The following is a 17462-nucleotide window of genomic DNA, read 5'->3' as shown; positions in this document are numbered from 1 at the left end:
GAAAAATAGGGCCAGGTGCAGTGGCTCACGCCTGTAATCCCAACACTCTGGGAGGCAGAGGCAGGTGGGTCGTGTTAAGGTCAAGAGTTCCAGACCAGCCTGGCCAAATAAAAATGTAAAAATTAGCCAGGTGTGGTGGCGCACACCTAGAATCCCAGCTATTCGGGAAGCTGAGGCACAAGAATTGTTTGAGCCCATGAGGCAGAGGGGGCAGTGAGCCGTGATCACACCACTGCACTCCAGCCTGGGCGACAGAGTGAGACCCTGTCTCAAAAATAAGTCAATAAAAATGGAACGACCAATGATCCAGCAATTCCGCTTCTGGGTCTACACCCAGAAGAACCGAAGGCAGGGTCTCCAGAGGTCACTGTGCACCGTGCTCACAGAGCATCATTCACGATGGCTAAGCCGTGGAAGCCACCCAAGTGTCCAAACAAAATCCACCCAGACAACAGCCTGTGATTCGGTCTTAAGGAAGGAGATTCTGACGCAGGCTCCACATGACGCAGCCCGAGGACACGGTGCGGAATGAAATAGGCCGTCAGAAAAGGACCGATCCTGCGTGATTCCACTCAGGAGACCCCTGGGAGTCACCAAACTCAGAGAACAGGAAGCAGAAGGGTGGGTGTCGGGGGCTGGGGAGGCAGAATGGGGAGTGAGTGTTTCATGAGACAGGGGCTGTGTGGGAAGGTGGATGATGGCTGCACGGGTGTAGGGGTGGCGGGGGGTGGGTGGCGGGGGAGTGTGCTTTCTATTTTAGCTGTTCTGTTGTTGGGTGCATATACATTGTTGTTAGATCTTCCTGTTGACTCAACCCTTTTATTGTTCTATAACCATTTTTCTGTCTCTACTAACAGTTTCTGAAGAAAAGTCTATTTCATGTGATACAAACGTAGTCACTGCTGCTTTCTGTTGGTCACCAATGGCATGGGATATCTTTTTCCATTCCTTCACTATCAGCCTGTGTGTTCAACGCTATTGAATGGTACGTGTAACAGTAAACATTACGTCTATTCTGTCACAATAAAAAATGTAATATGCACAAGACAAGTTACAAAAAAAAATTCTAAAACAACAAAATGACCAACCTACCAGAACTCAAAGAAATACAAATTCAACAATGAGATTTTTCACCTTTCAAATTAACAAAGACACTCTATTTTTTTACTTTTAAAGATGGGGTTCCACCATGATGGCCAGGCTGGTCTTGAACTCCTGACCTCAGGTGATCCATCCACTTCAGCCTACCAAAGTGCTAGGATTACAGGCGTGAGCCACTGCGCCCGGCCCAACAAAGACACTCTAAATGACAATCTTTTGTTTGTTTTTAGTTTTTCCTGCTGTCACCCAGGCTGGAGAGCAATGGCACAATCTCAGCTCACTGCAACCTCCACTTCCCAGGCTCAAGCAATTCTCCCACCTCAGGCTCCCAAGTGGCTGGGACTCCAGACACATGCTACCATGCCTAGCTAATTTTTATATCTTTTTAGTAGAGACAGGGTTTCGCCATGTTAGCCAGGCTGGTCTCAAAATCCTGACCTCAGGTGATCCACCTGCCTCGGCCTCCCAAAGTGCTGAGGTTCCAGGTGTGAGCCACCACGCCTGGCCTAAATGACAGAATCTTAAATTCGTCAGGAGGTGGGAAAACGGGCAGCTTCTTAATTCTGTAGACATGTAAACTGCACACCATTCAAAGAAACGTTTTGATAAAACGGCCCTACTTTCTAGGGGAATCTCACAATCTACTGAGGAAATGAGAAATGTGGACAAAGATCTAAGCACAAATAAACTCATCCCACCTGAGCTAACATCCAAAAGCAATCTAGAGAGATGTATTGAGTGTGCATCAGTAAATAAACAGAGTACCCCACAGTCTAGAGAGATGTATTGTGTGTGCATCAGTAAATAAACAGGGTACCCCACAGACAGGGTGCCTCCCCTCTGACCCACCACATCTACAAGAAACTCAGCACATACCTAGCAGCCCATATAGCCGAGAACGCGTTTACAGCCGACAAGACCGATGGACAGGGAGGGCTGGGACGCTTCGGAGGACAGCCTGGCGTGACCATGTGCCCTCTGACCAACCTATTTCCCCCAGTCCCATGCTCCAGACACACCTGCAGCTCACACACCTGCACGCACCATGATATGGCTAACAGCACTCTGCCCACTCGTCCCAAGGCACGAGAACAGCAGGAGCAAAGCTGCACTGTGACAGTGTCAGTGAGCCAGCCGGAGAGACAGGCACTCGGACAGCAGATGCACAGACGTGCACGCTGACAGGCTTCTGCCACAGAGCACAATAGCCAGCTGCAGAAAGGGCAGCCGGGGCACAAGGACAGCGGCCCGAGCACGGCAAGAGGGCAGGGCGGGGATGAAGCAGGCGGTCCTGCTCGAGTGCATCACCTCGTCCAGCCCACGTGCGTCACAAAGCTTGTGTGAGATGTTTGCACTAACATGTGCCCTGAAGCATCTCTTGCGATAACAAAACACAGCACGTGCCCTAGACACTAAATAAGTTCCAGAACCCTGAATTTCAATAATCCAAAATACCACAGGGCTGGCCCAAAAAGGCACCAGGCACCCAAGGGCACTGATATCCCAAAGGCACTGGGCGGAGCATGCCAGGCAGGGAACCGCGTTCCCGTGTCCTTGTGATAAACCAAGAACAACTCTGCCCTCACCCAAGTCTGGATTTGCCTTTTATACCCTTCTGTGCTATGTGAATACCGTGCTGATGTGTTTTCCGCTTATTTCCTACAAGAATGTCACAATGATATTCCTACAGAAAACAGTCACACAAATACTTGTTATGCCTCATTCAGGGAAAAGGGCAGACCATAGTGCATAAAGAGAAAAATCCAATTAAGAAAAATACTTTCAGGCCAGGAGTGGTAGCTCACAGCACTTTGGGAGGCTGAGGCGGGAGGATCACTTGAGCCCAGGAGTTCCAGGCCAGTCTGGGCAACATACGAAGACCACATCTCTAAAATTTAAAACAAAACAAAACAAAACCCCAGCCAGACGTGGTGGCACTCTCCTGTAGTCCCAGCTACTCGGGAGCTGAGGCAGGAAGATCACTTGAGCCCAAGAGGTTGAAGCTGCAGTGAGCTGGGGTCACACCACCGCGCTCCAGCACAGATAACAGGGCGAGACCCCGTCTCCAAAAATAAGAGAAAGAAAAATCTTTCCGTCAATGTGGCAGAGATTATAGTGAGGGCAGTGACACGCACTCCTCAGCAGGGCCAGAAGGGGCCACGGTCAGCACCCTGGCTTCCCACGTTTCCAGCAGAAGAGCCGTGGTGCATTCCCAACTCTCCCGACATGTGAAGACAGGACACTGTACTTCTCCCCAACCCCCAGGAACAGAGAGAAGGGGTCACCCTCTGCATTCTTCTTCACTGTTCTGAGGTTCTCTGATAAGCACATACCAATTGCTACTCTGATTATTCTCCTGATTAGACATGCATCGAAAAACGTTCACATACATTTACAGAGGCTGGACATTAGCGGCTGGGGGCCGCGCTGAGGGGCACATCACGTGAGGCAGGTCCCCAACAGCCTCCAGGTGAGGAGGCTGGCCCTCCTCCCACCCGCCCTGCTCTCTTCCAGCCTGCTGCCTCTCAGCACAGCCCCTTACAGCACCATACACACTCACACAGGCACACGAGCGCGCACATAGAGGCATGCAGGAAGACCCTCCCATTGAACGCGCTGCTGTCCCTGGGTCCCAAACAGCAGCAGAAGAGCCCTTCTGAGACAGGAGGGACCGGAACATGGGCTGGGGTCCAGAAATTCCCCTTCACTTCGTTAGACAAGTTAATGGGTCATGGTTATCGTTCTTGACAATTCCATATTCCTTATGTGTAGACAGTGAAACGCTTCAATGTGAAATAAGATGATGCCTGGGATTTGCTTTAAAAAATTACAGTCCTTCCCCCTCAAAACAGGAGCAGGAAGTTGGATGAAACAAAATGAGTGAGATGTGGATAACTGGTGGCCGGGACACATGGGGTGCCCTGAGCTAATCTCTCCACGTCAGTGAAAGCTGGAAATTTTCCACACAGGACGGCACTTTTAAGTCCACAGACATATTTAAGCCACAAGTTCATAACGACAGCAAAAAGAGAAGTGTTCCCTGCTGGTCCCGCAGACAAGTGTGAGGGGACCCTGGGCCCTCTGTGCCCTGGGGTGAAGTGGGGGACCCCACAGGGACCCGCGTTCCAGGCCCACAGTGTTCTGGGCTTCCTCTCCCACATGCCAACGTTGAGGCAGAAAACAGCAAAGGCCAGGGATGCGGGGTGACCACTGAGCTCCCGCAAAGCCCTCGCCTGCAGCTCCAGTGTGAGCCCTGCACTGCCCACCAAAGCTCACCCAGAGTGCCCAGGACGTCTCAGGGTCTGGGCACAGACAAGGAGCCTTGGGGGGGAGGGAAGGGGCTGTTTCCCTAGAAGGGCCAGAGGACTGTGGATGGCCCCACACAGGGCAGCACAGGTTTTCCTGAGAGCTGTGGCTTCCTGCACCTCTGACCTGACTCCTGGACCACAGGACGCTGCACTTCTCCCCGTCCCACCAAGGGCGAAGTCTGCCTCAAGGGGCGGCGTGGGGTCCGTGTCCGTGCCACCGCTCCCCTAGATCTACAACTGTCTGTGTCCTCCTAACAAGGACAGCGCATGACTTCTAAGAACCCCAGGTTTTCTTGTTACTGCCACACGGTTACTTCGGGCTAAAGACAACCCTGCTTCTTCAAATCCACTTGATTTCTTCTTCTGGGCGCCTTAGTGGAACCAGAAACCCCTGCCCGGCAGTCCCAGCCCCACAGCCTTGCCCCCCCGCCCCGCAGTCACCGCCCAGACATCCTCCTGGGGCCGGGCAACACTATGGACAGCACACAGCTTGCCGCCAACGCACTCCTGGCAATCTAGAGTCCCAGACACAGTCCTGCCCGTGGCCAGACCAGCCTGGCCCACATTTCTCCAGGCTGCTCCAAGGCTCCTGCCCCTCCCTCATTCCTCCAGGCCCAGGCCACCCTCCTCCCTGGCCTCTCTGCCTATGGCTTCCCACCCCCACCAGTGCCGCTTTCCCAGGCCTGTGGCCATTTCACCCTCCCAGAGGCCTCCTTGGCCAAGGTCCTAGAAAGTGGAGCAGAGCCTGAAGGACAGCAGCCCCCGTGGTGGGGGCCGCCCTGCGGGGTCCTGGCCGCCACCATCAGACCCTGGGGCCACACCTCACTCAGCAAACCAGGACAAGAGACCCCACAGACGCTCCTGAGAGAAAACAGATCCTCCTTTATCTAGAGTCCGTTAAACACCAAAGAAGTCACAACACAATAATGACGTTGAATGGGAAGATCCCATCTACACTAGAGGCATACAGCTCAGGCCGGGAACTGAATGGGATGGGGGCACCGAAGCCACATGGACCCCCACAGGATGCAGCCGTAGCAGCAGTGGGGAACAGAAGCAAACCCAAACCCATCGGAAGGGGCCAGCCTCACCCCCCGCCCAGGCACACCAGGATGCCCTGGAGGGTGGATGAGCCTGGACACAGGCCTCACCCAGTTCAGGAGCCGAGGAAGCTGCTCTGGGAAGCCTCTCACCAGCAGGAAAGACTTCAAGGTGAGTTCCAGTTCTCCTACTGCAAGCACAAGGCCTGCGCCAGCCCCAGCACCACCAGCAAGCCACCACCAGGACAGGCCCCCGTCACCAGGGTTCTGTGATCCCCAGCACGTGAGCCCAACCAGGTCGAAACCCTTCCTGACTCCATGCAGGTACACGGTGTGTCCCCGGACACGGACGCCGCCTTGGCTGCTGGACCCACATGGGGAAGAAGGTTCGCCCCGTTTCCCCAACAGGAGCCCAAGACCACGGGCCAAGGCAGGTCCCCAGCCCCCAGCCAATGACAAGGAGACACCGAGTGCAGCTTGACTCCACGAGTCGCACAGAGGCGACCCAGGAGTTTACCTTGTTTTCACAGTTTAAAGAGCTTTATAAATTAAGACGAAACCCACTAGGGTCAGGCAAGCTGGGCGACACTCACGGCATCCAAGAATGTTAGCAAAAATCACAGTTTTGATAGTTCTGCAAAAAAAAACTTAGCAAATTTACAACAAAACTGTCAAGTAATTAAGGCAAGGCACTTCACACATGAACTTAAACTGCTAATTAAAATCCCCTCGCTTAATTGACTACATTTGCATATCATTCAGCTTGGGAGTATAATTTTTTTAATGGTTTGGGCAACAGGGTTGTAGCCAGGAAGTGGGGCGGCAGCAGGTGAGGCAGAGTGAAGGCGCTGCCCGCGGCACATCCAGGGCACCAGCCAGGTGGCCGGGGGCTGCACCAGGCCGGGTCCCCTCCTCCCTCCAGGTCCACACGGGAGTCCAGGGAGGAAGCAGTGGGGATCTCACAGACGTCACGCCAGCTGTGGAGATCCTGGGCGTCCCTAACGCAGAAAGCAGCCTGGGCAGGCTCCAGTGCAGGCACACAGAACACCTCCCTCTCCAAGGCCCAGCCTCAGGGGCCTTAGCACAAGGACAGCAGAAAGGAGAGGAGACAGCAGGCCTTCTGCAGCCTTACCAGCACGGAGGCCTGGTGTGGGCCAGCCCGCTGACAGCCACTCGGCGACTGCTAGCCCACAGGACACAGGTGGCAGCGCAGGTGGCCTCGGTGGAGGCGCACACCTTCAGCAGCACACACGCAGTGTTCAGAGCTCCGCGGAGGGTGGCTGAGCTGCCCAGTCCTGTGTGCAGCTCCTCCCACCCGGACCAGGGGTCAGAGCCCAACCCCCATGCTCACCCTCACCAGACAGGCAGGAGTCACTTGCTCTGGGGTCCCAGGCTCCTGCTACCTCTGCAGAGGGCTATCTCGAGGCTGTGAGTGCCCAGCCCCCATCCTCAGGGGTCAGAGCCTGTCGGGGCCAGGGAGGCCTGACCAGGCCAGGGAGGCAGAGCACCCTGTGCCCAGAGGCCCCACCAGCACCATGGCAGGCCTGTCCTGGGTACCGTGCAGGTCCACGCAGGGCCACCAACCCTCCAGGGCAGCACATGAACAGCATGTCTAGGACAAAGAGGCCCAGCTTGGCCCAGTCGTCTGGGGAACCATAACAAAAGAGGGCCACAGGCAGCTGGAGCTGCCATCCATGGCCACGTGGAGGCTCCCAGGCCAAGGGAGCCTGAAGGGAGGCACGGAGACAAACTGCTCCCCAAGAAGGCCTCAAGTTCTCTGCGCACAAGCAGTGAGGCCTAACTGCTCTCAGACAGACCTCTCGGGGCTAGCCAGGGAGGGAGGGAGCCAGGGATGCCTGCCCTGGAGCTGCCTGGACTGTGGGCAGCCACACCAGGCGGGGATCCAGGACTGCCCAGCCTAGCGCCTGGCACAGAGAAGCCCTTGACAGCACCAGGTGCGAGGGCACAGGGAGAGACGCCCACCATGCAGGGGTGATCAGCCTCTCAAGGCCCATTCGACTCCTTAAGTAACCCGTCCTGGGAGGGTCAAATGGGCAACCTCAGGCGGCCCACAGAAGACGCCAGCCTCCCACGGTCCTCAGGGCTGAGGCGTTCACATGTTCTGCAGGACAAGCTCAGCACCCAGTCAAGCCTGGCCTGCACGCTAAGGAGGGTCACATTCCCTCAACAGGGCAGGAAGGACCCAACCTACAGGTCTTACTTCCAAAAAAAAGAAACCAAGAGCATTTCTGCTTCTGGGCAAAGGTGCATGCCCCGTAGTAAAAGCAAGAATGTTTCCATGTTATTTTAAGGGTGAGAGCCTGCGTCAGACTCTGCAACATCTGTGCACCCAATGGGCCTCCTCTCAACAGCTGGACCAGCGGTTCCCAGCAGGGAACACCCCAGCCAGGGCAGAGGGAGAGCGGTCTGCAGGCTGACAGCCGCTTCTCATTCTCATCACTTACAGGTTCACTCCTGGGCAGAAGAAAACAACGTAATTAGCTAAGACACCTGACTCTGCTCGCATCTGGTCTTCTCTGTAGAAGAAGAGTGACATCAAATGAAGCCGCCGGCACAACCATGGCTCTCAGGAGCTACAGCAGCCCAGGAGCACCGCGGGGAGCACCTGAGCCACTCCAGATACAGGCAGGGCACAGATGGAAAGATAGACGCAGCGCCAGTGCCGCTGGACACCTGCTGGGTGCTCCCCAACCTCCCACGGCCCCTCACCCACTCCTGACACACTTCCTGGTAAAGACAGCCAGTCCCCAGGTGCCCCGATCACAGCACAAGAGCTGTCATGGAGTCACCGTCACCTCACACATGGTCACCTCACACATGCAGCTCCTCCGGGGTCGGATCAGGCTGGGAAGGGCCACACAACAGCCCAGTCAGTGCCCTGGGTCCTGGAGTGGAACCCTTAGGACAGGGACAGAGCCTCTGGTGTAGGTGGCACCATCCCCTGCTACCCATGTCCACCTGAGGCCACCAGCCTGAGCTGCGTTTCTCTGACACAAGCAGCACCGTGGGAGCTGCAGGAAGCCTAGAACAGGAGTTGCTTCCTTCTCAGGCAGCCGCCAAGGCCCCAGCGGAAGCCCGGTAGTCGAGGCAGAGCTGAGAGCTGGGAGGAGCATCAGCGCGCAGCCTCACCAGCCAAGGGTAGCACTCCAGCACCTCCCAAGCCCTCAACATGGACCCAGGGTACAAGTGGTCCCACGTCAGAAGACAGTGAACCAATTTCTTCGAACGGTGAAACAATGACCAGGCGCCGTGGCTCGCCTGTAATCTCAGCGGTCCAGGAGGCCTAGGGGGTCGGATCACAAGGTCAGGAGATTGAGACCATCCTGGCCAATATGGTAAAAAACCCTGTCTCTACTAAAATACAAAAAATTAACCAGGTGTGGTGGCGCATGCCTACAGTCCCAGCTACTCAGGAGGCTGAGGCAGGGGAATCACTGGAACCGAGGAGGCGGAGGTTGCAGTGAGCTGAGATCACACCACTGTACTCCAGCCTGGCGACAGAGGAAGACTCCATCCATCTCAAAAAAAAAAAAAAAAGGGGGGGGGGCACAGTGACAGAAGAAACAGCATTCCCCTTCTAGCCAGAGAACGGAGCTGCCAATAACGTTATCCTGACTACCGGGGCCTGCAGAGCTCCAGTCATTCAGTGAGTTACTGAATCTGGTCCCCAAACTGGGGACCCAGACGTGACCAGGCCACTCCCCCCATCCTAACCCCTGAGGCTGACAAAACCACCACACACACGACGACCCCCACGGCCAGTGAGACAAGGCCCCCAGCAGAGGCAGCCCGAGCAGGCCCGACCAGGGCTGGGTGTGCCACCGACTCGGCCCTGCAGCTGCAGCACCGCCAGAGCACTCCTTCCATATTTATGAGTCAAAAAAGAAAATCAGGGACGACATCAACGCGCACCAAACAGAATCGCAGCCATTTCCCAGGCTCCCGCCAAGATGCCTCTCAAAGTCCCCTTTATCCATTTCCCCCCAAACAAAAGACAGGAGCATTACTCAAAGGAACAAGCACTTTAAGCAAAGGCCTACGAGACACAGGCTGAGGGCCACAGGCGCCAGGCGCCACCACGCCACCTCCAGGCCACGGCCAGCACAGGTGCTCGGTCCATCTGGTCCTAGTCTGCATTTTACTATTGTCCCCACAATCTCATTTAAAATTCACAAGAGTCCTGGTCCTTCATTTTCATACATAAGCAGGCTCATGTGGCGGCATGTCCCAGAGCTGAAGGCTCCCTGGGCCCCGCAGATAGGCCACCCCAGCAAGGCAGCCTGGAAAAATATCAAGTACCGCACAGAGAAACCAACACGCAGGCTCCGGGAAGCGGGGCCCTTCTGGAACTCTGTCTCATATTCACAAAGCAGCAGCACCTACGAACAATCACTTCTCATGGCCCCCAGGCCCCGAGGGGAGCCAGAGCTTCCTAAGGGTCATCCAGCATAGCACCTAGTCTGCAGAGGGCAACCAGGCCTCGAGAGGTCAGGTGGGATGGCCAGAGGTGACTCCTCCATCCCACCAGCCCCTGGGATGCCTTCTGTGGCAGGACCCACTCCAGGGCCAGGGACGGTGGCTCATGCCTGTAATCCTAGCACTTTGGGAGGCAGAGGCAGGCAGATCACTTGAGGTCAGGAGCTCCAGACCAGCTTGACCAACATGGTAAAACCCCATCTCTACAAAAAATACAAAAAAATTAGCTGGGCATGGTGGCACACATCTGCAATCCCACCTACACAGGAGGCTGAGGCAGGAGAATCCCTTGAACCCAAGAGACAGAGACTGCAGTGAGCTGAGATTGTACCACTGCACTCCAGCCTGGGCAAGAGAGACTGTCTCAAAAAAAAAAAAAAAAACCCCACTCCAGACCACAAGGGTGACAGCCAGGGCAGGGCAGGAAGGAGCCACCCTACCGCCTGCTCTGGCACTAGGGGGCCAGGTATAAAGAGCTGGTCCCCAGGCCACGCCCCACTCCATGACCCCCTGGCCTGGTGACCACTGGTCAGGAGGGAAGAGCCCTTGAGAATGAGAGCGGGCCTCTTTTCCAGCTCTCCCAGATATTAGGGAAATAATTCAGCCTCTGTATTTTGACTCAAAACAAAGAAACTTTTAAAAAACATTTCAGTTGAAACTTGCATAATTTTTCCAGTGGAGAAATTCTCCCTCAACTTTCGCAATCCTTAGAAAGAGACACACTATTGCCACAGAGCCCGGCCCTGGCGTGGACACCTCCTGCCAGACGGTCAGGGCCCAGGCCCCGGAACCGCCGCCTCCCCTCTGGAGGCCCTACCAGTGGTGAAGACCTAACCTGTGCTGGAGCTGCAGCCCCACAACCCGAGAGACTCCGGGGCGGGGTTCGGCTCACACTTACCCCAGACTTCCGCGCTCCATATCCTGTCTACCATCACCCGGAGACTCAGACAGACAGACGTTGCACAAATCAGCCACAGAGACGGCTGAGAAACAAGATGCTGACAGAGGGCTCCCCGCCTTACACCATGACCCTGCTGCCCCAGAAGGCAAGGGACCCAGCCCAGATCCCAGAGGGGTCCCAAACAGATGGACAACAGAGTGTGTCGGGAAATGACCACCAGGCTCTGCTTCCTGCAGGAGCCACCAGGGACAGCCACCCATGCTCTCCCCGGTCCATGCACAGCTGCCCAGGGTGGGCTGCAGTCAACAACCACTGTCGAGCTGCTGTTACCCCCACTTGAGAAGACCCAGCAGCCGGCCTTCTTTCCAGAACCTTCAACTGGGGGGCAGACCAGCCCAAACCTGCAGACCCTGGCTTTCTGCACATGGACCAGGGCCTGGCCCAAGACCACATGAAATCCCACAAAAAGCTGGAGAACAACACTCGCAACAAACACATTCTTCCCAAGGAAGCCAGCGGACAGGGGGACAGATGGCCCCCGAAGCGTCCTCCAGACCTGAGGGTGTTTGGGAGACCACAGCCCAAAACCCACACGGCCGCTGCGCTGAGTGAGCGGCATCCCAAAACCAACTCCTGATGCTGTCCCTGCCTGTGAGCGGCTCATCTTAAACAAGCAAAACACAACTGCCTCCCAGAGGGTGTCTGAGCCTGGCACCCCTGCCAGGCCTGTACACTATGAGTGCTCACTCCCAGAACAGGCCTCAAGACTCCAAGCTTCCAAGCCTGACCACCCGGCTGGGTACCTGCCTGAGGAAACACAGCCTAGGACTGGGGCACCCACGTGGTGACATGGGTCAAAAGGCCTGGCATGAGGGACCAGAAAACCCATGTCGCGGACCCTCTACTGCAGTGCAGAGTTTCCTTCCCAACCAAGCGACCCTCAGCCCACAGCCCACTAAGACCCACACCAGCCCACACAGAACAAAGGCAAGCCAGCCTGAGAGACCCCTGGGAACCTGGGCATCTGCAGGACAGAACGACAACACTCCCACATGGCCCTGATTCTTCAGTCACGTGTCAATGAGGAGCCGCCTCTCACCGGGGGGCCCACTGCCCCTTGGAGCAAGATCCTCCTGTGGCCCAAGGGAGGCACCGCATCACCCTATCATCAGCCCGCACGGAAAGCGCTTGGTCTGAGCACGACGTTCTGTGGGACAAGGGGCCATGTCCCAGGCAGCAGGTCAAGCTGCAGCCTCAAACTGCCACATTCTGTCACCCTGACAGCCATCTATACAGACAAAAGGACGAAGTCCAATTGAGGCCTACAGCTATCAGACAGCCTGAAATGAAAGGGGGAGCCGACCGGAAAGGAGAAAGGGGTGGGAGCAGGGAAGGCGGAAGCTCCCCGTCTCTTGGCCAAGGGCTCTCAGCGGCACAATGACTGATCTGTGCCCGTCGAAACATACAAGCCCAAGATCAAACAGTCAACCCCCGTTTACACTGAGACAGAGAGGGTAAGCAACTGGTCCAAGGTCATAAAGCCAGTGTGGGACTGAGAGGGGAGGTGAGACACTCTCCCCCCAACACGCCCAACAAAGATGGCAGCTCCAGGGTCCTGGAGAGAGGTCTTGCTAAGCAGTCACACAGCCCACACGGTCTTCCAAGATACAGCAGCGAGAAGCTGGCGAGACCTGACAACCACTGGACCGAAGCGGAGGCCTCCTCTGCACCCCCACGATAGGAGGGGACACTGGAGGAAGACTCAGCCCCTCACACTGTCACTGTGTTGCTGACAGGCCAGGGTCTCAGACACAGCTGCCCTCACACAGGGTTTCCAAGGCGAAAGGGCAGCCCCGCCTCCCACCGTTTGGGACCCAAGAACATCACTGCCCTCTTCCACCTTGCATCATGGGTAGCAGAGTGGCGCTGACCCAGCCCACTCGCTTGGGCAGGAGACCCAGCCCCACCTGGCCAAACACCTGAAAGGCAATTCTGCTCCCTCCCGCTCCGCAGAGGCCAAAGGCCCTCTGGGAGGAGCAGCCCCTGCAAGGAGTTCCAGTACATTCTTTGTTCCTTCTGCCCTCATCCTCAGCACATCAAAAGTATTAAAATAAGCTACAAAGGAAGTGAAGAAATCAAAACATATCCCAAGAATAAGCTGTCAAGATGTGAGTGGGAGGAGCAAAGGGCAGCCAGCTAGGGTGAGGGCGGGGCCTCCCAGGCCACTCCCTCTAGGACAAGCAGGGTCTGGGCACCGTGGGTCCACGCCCCCCAGACCACACTCCCCTTCTCCTGTGTCGCCCCTACGCACACACACACGCAGACGGCTGTCCTGGGGAAACTTCAGGGGACCCTGCAGCCCAGATCTCCCAACCACACAGTCACAGAGCCCACGGAGCAGGCACTGAGCAAGGGCAGAGTCCCTAGGCGCCATCCCTTGTCAGGAACACGGGGCAGGAGGCGACACGGACAGGGTAGGTGCCCCACCCCCAGGAGCATAAGGAAACCCCACAAGAGCTGGGGAACATGCAGGGAGCCAGGAGGAGGCCACCACTGCCAGGGCCGGGCTGTGGCCACCACTCAGGCCTGGAGACGCCGGGCGCTCAGACTCAGCATATCTTCGTCATGGCCTGGGAATTGCTTTTTAATTGGAAAATGAGATTTCAGAGCAGTGCTAGAGAAGACTTCAAAAGGGAAAGGTGGCTTGGAACCATCCACTGAGAATGACCAGGGGAAAGCCTGTCTGGCGCGTCTCTATGGTGGCCTGAGGACCCCGGCGCTTACAACCACAGCGCCTGCCACAGGGAGGGAGCAGCTGGGTGACCTGGGCCCTGCTGGCCCCCCAGCAAAGCTCAGGAAGACACACAGACCACAAGCACACACATGACCCACAGTCGGACAAAAACAGACACACCCTGCTCAGCCAAGAGTCTCTGCCTGCGGCTCGAGACAGTGACGTGAGTGTGCCCCAGCAGCTCAGGCCGTGGCCACAGGTGACCCACTCCGCAGCCTGCCTGAGCCCACCACAATCCCCCCGACACGTGGCTTCCCCCAGCCACAGGCACTAGCGAGGGTGGACCACTCCAAACAGAACGGCCCGCAGCCCACAGGGAGCGCCATCACGCCCACCCCAGCCAACTCCCCGTGTGACATGAAAGGCCTCAGCCTGCTGGGTCTGTCAGCAGCCCTGCCAGGAGCATCCTTCCCCAGCCCACAGGTCTGCAGGCAGCTGCACCTAAGCCCTGGCCTGGCAGGGCCAGAGCGCCTCTGAACACGCAGGCGCACACACACACTCTCCACAGCCCCCTCCTAGCAGAGGCGACAGTCCCTCGCTTCCATCCACAGCCCCTCCTCCCCACGATCTGACACTCTGCTGGAGGGCCGCCCAGAGAAAACCGGGCTGGAGCATCTATTCACAGATTTCGAAAAAAAAGTTTGATGCAATAGCTGAATTAATTAGGCCTCCCAAGAATAGCTGAGCCAATGCAGCATTCTGTGTGTGCAGTTTAATAAGCCTGGATATTTAAAAAAAAGTTACAAATGCTTGGCGAGGTATGCAACGGAAAGTTCCTGAGGACCCCACTGGGTAATGTCGGTGCCGCCGCGTGGCCTGGGAGCTGCCCACGCTGGATCCCACAGACCCTCCAACTGGCAAACAACAAAGCTGGGCCGACAGCCTCCCTCCCCGGCGTGTCCCTCTCTGCGTTTCAGAGGGAGAGAAGGAAACGGGTGAGTCCAAAACAAATCGCAAGCAGCCAGGAACTCCAGCACTCGGGCCCAGGAGCCTGCTGACCAGGCCCTCAGCTGGGTGCCAAGTGGACCTCACCCTGCACGGGGGACGCTGGGATTTGCTCCCTGGCAGGCCCAGGGAGACCAACCAGCACAGCGCTGGGGCTGCCAAGTCTCGGCCCCCTGCCACTGCCGCTGGACACCTGGCTTCACTTTGTGTCTGTGTCCCCAAACTTCAGGGCACCAAACGGAGCAGTGCCAGTAACAAAACCAGGCCTCGCCTGGCCCGAGCTCTGTCTCCTGGGGCTCAAGCTGGGAAGCTTCGGGATGAGGGCAGCCACCTCACCCCAACCCCAAGGAAGACCTGGGCCTGAGGCATCCGGCCGGGGCCCGGCTGGATCGAACTTCCCTGACCGCGGGACAGGCCGCTTTCTCGGCAGCACAGGAGGCCTGTGCCTTCCTGGCCTATCTGGGTAATGGCTGTGGGCCTTTCGCACACACCAAGCCCGGCCCCGCACCCCACCGCCACCAGCCCCGCCCAGGCTTGTCCTGAGGAACCGGCAGGAGGGCTTCCTACCAAACCCACTGGCCCTGCCCAGGGGAACGCTCCGAATTTCCCCTAAACAAACCAAACCCTTGAGACAGGAATGAGGCAGAACACAGGTCCCGGCCTTCGGAGCCCGGAGCCCATGGCCCAGGAGGTGCCCCCCTCACCCAGCGCACCCGCCCCACCCCGCGCCAGGCCTCGGGCCACTCACCCTGGGCACCCGCCCCACCCCGCGCCAGGCCTGGGGCCACTCACCCTGGGCACCCGCCCCACCCCGCGCCAGGCCTGGGGCCACNACCCGCCCCACCCCGCGCCAGGCCTGGGGCCACTCACCCTGGGCACCCGCCCCACCCCGCGCCAGGCCTGGGGCCACTCACCCTGGGCACCCGCCGCCTGTACTTGCTGCCATAGTCGAACTTCTCCTTCACGTCGTCCAGACAGCGGCCGAGGCGCGCCTGCTCCTCCTTGCCCGTGTAGTCCTGGCTCAGCAGGATGTAGGCCCGCCAGTTGGCCGAGTCGAAGCCCCAGTGGCAGGTCCGGTTCTCCAACGCCTTGTGCGAGTGCACCACGAACTTGTGCGGCGGGTACATGAGGCGGCAGTCCAGGCACTGAATGCAGGCGGCGCTCGGGCTGCTGTACAGCTCGGGCACCAGCAGCCCCTTGCACTTGCCGAAGCACTCGTGGTACACGCGGACGCTGCGCTCGCTGAGCTCCAGGCCCAGCGCCAGGCTGGCGGCCAGCTCCTTCTTGCAGGGCGGCGGGTAGGCGCCGCCGTAGAGCAGCGCGTTACACAGGCGCTCGGCGTCCGTCTTGGTGATGAGCCCGCACGAGGGCGCCGAGAAGGGCAGGATGCCCATGACTTTGAGGATCTCCAGCTGGTCGGCCGTGCAGCGCGAGCAGTAGATGTGGAGCTCGTCGCACACCGAGTTGATCTGCTGCAGCGAGAAGTCGCGCAGCACGGAGTTGAGGATCTGCGGCAGGCACAGGCGCTTTTCGCCTCCCACCACGAAGCAGGAGATGGTCTCGCCCTCCAGCACGGTCTCGCAGCGCTCCGTGGAGCGGTCGGACGGCATGAAGAAGGGCCCGGGCAGCACAGGCGGCGGCGGCTGGATGGCGGGCAGGTGCAGCACGGGCGGCGGCTCGGCGGCTGCGGGCACCGGCGCGGGCACCGCGGCCGCGCCCGCCTCCTTGGCGCTCTCCTTCTTGTAGGCCTCCTGCGCCCAGCGCGCCGAGAAGGCGGCCGGGCCGCCCAACGAGCTCATGGAGCTCAGGTGGAACTGCTCCAGCGTCTTCTGCAGCCCCGGGTGCGGCTGGAAGCCGCCGCGGCCGCCGGCCGCCGCCTCCATGGTGCGCTCCGGCTCCCCGGGCCGCTCCCGCTCCCGCGTGGCCGGGCCCCCCCGGCCCCCGCCGCCGCCCCGCGCGCCCCGGCGGCGCCCGCGGCCCCGACCCCGGCCGCCCCCCGCCGTCGGCTCACGACCGATCACGGCCGCGGCCTCGCCCGGGGGCGCGAAGGGGAAGGCGGGCGGGGCGAAGGGGTCCCGCCGCTGGAGCCCGCCGCCGCCCGGGCCCGGCGCCACATCCACGCGCCCCGCGCCGCGCCCGCCGCCGCCCGGGCCCCCCGCGCGTCCCCCGCGCGCCCCCCGGGCTCTAGGCGCGGGGCATGCCCCGGCGCGCGCCGCCAACGCCAACGCCAACGCTCGCGGGCCCGGGGCTCGCGGGGAGCGCGCGGGCAGGTGGCGGCGCCGCGAGGCGCGAATCGCCGCGGCAGCCGAGGCCGAGGGGCCCGGGAGGAGCGGGGGCGCGGGCGCGGGGCCCGCCGGGCCGTCCTCGCGCGGCGCGCCGCCGCCGCCCCGCTCCTCCCACCGCGCGGCGCCCGCCCGGCTCGTCCCGGCGGCGCTGGCCGGCCGCGTCGCGCCCGCCGCCGGCCCCCGGCCCGCCCGCCCGCCGGCTCCGCGGCCCGCCCGCCCGGCTTCTAGGGCGGCGGAGGCGCCTCTCGCCCGCGGCCCTCAGAGCGCGGCGGCGGCGGCGCGGGGCTTGGGGCGCTCGGCGCACATCCTCCCGGCGGCTCGCTCCGGCTCGGACTGAGCGCCCAGCGCTGAGCTCACGCCGCCGCCGCGCCGCCCCGCCCCGCGCCGCCCGCTCCGCCCCGCGCCGGCCCCGCCCCCCGCGCTGTTTGTTGCCGTGCGTCCGCCTCAGCCAGAGCGCCGGCCAAGAATGTGACCCGCTCCCCAGCCGGGCTCTTCCAGGAACGCGCGCTCCCCGCCCGGACTCGGCCGCGTTCGGCTCCGCTCGCCCGCGACTCGGCTGCGCTCGGACCCGCCCTGCCACGACTCGGCTCC

General features: G+C 59.6%; 1 protein-coding gene across 2 annotated transcripts in view; it reads right to left on the bottom strand.

The window, feature by feature from the left end:
• The window catches only part of SKI (SKI proto-oncogene), a 75099-nt gene extending 58563 nt beyond the window's left edge, over nt 1-16536 (bottom strand). Inside the window, exon 1 of one of the 2 annotated variants that reach the window (XM_017542647.2) lies at nt 15501-16536. In XM_017542647.2, coding sequence (XP_017398136.1) covers nt 15501-16469 — 969 coding nt within the window. In that variant the 5' untranslated portion in view covers nt 16470-16536. The remainder of the gene's footprint in view (nt 1-15500) is intronic. The other variant, XM_017542645.2, reaches the window with a different exon arrangement.
• Nucleotides 16537-17462: the final 926 nt, after the last annotated feature.

The sequence above is a fragment of the Cebus imitator genome, unplaced genomic scaffold (genome assembly GCF_001604975.1).
Source record: "Cebus imitator isolate Cc_AM_T3 unplaced genomic scaffold, Cebus_imitator-1.0 Scaffold145, whole genome shotgun sequence".
In the NCBI taxonomy this organism is placed as follows: Eukaryota; Metazoa; Chordata; class Mammalia; order Primates; family Cebidae; genus Cebus; species Cebus imitator.
Note: the sequence above shows the minus strand (reverse complement) of the source record. Positions and strands in the feature narration are given on the sequence as shown.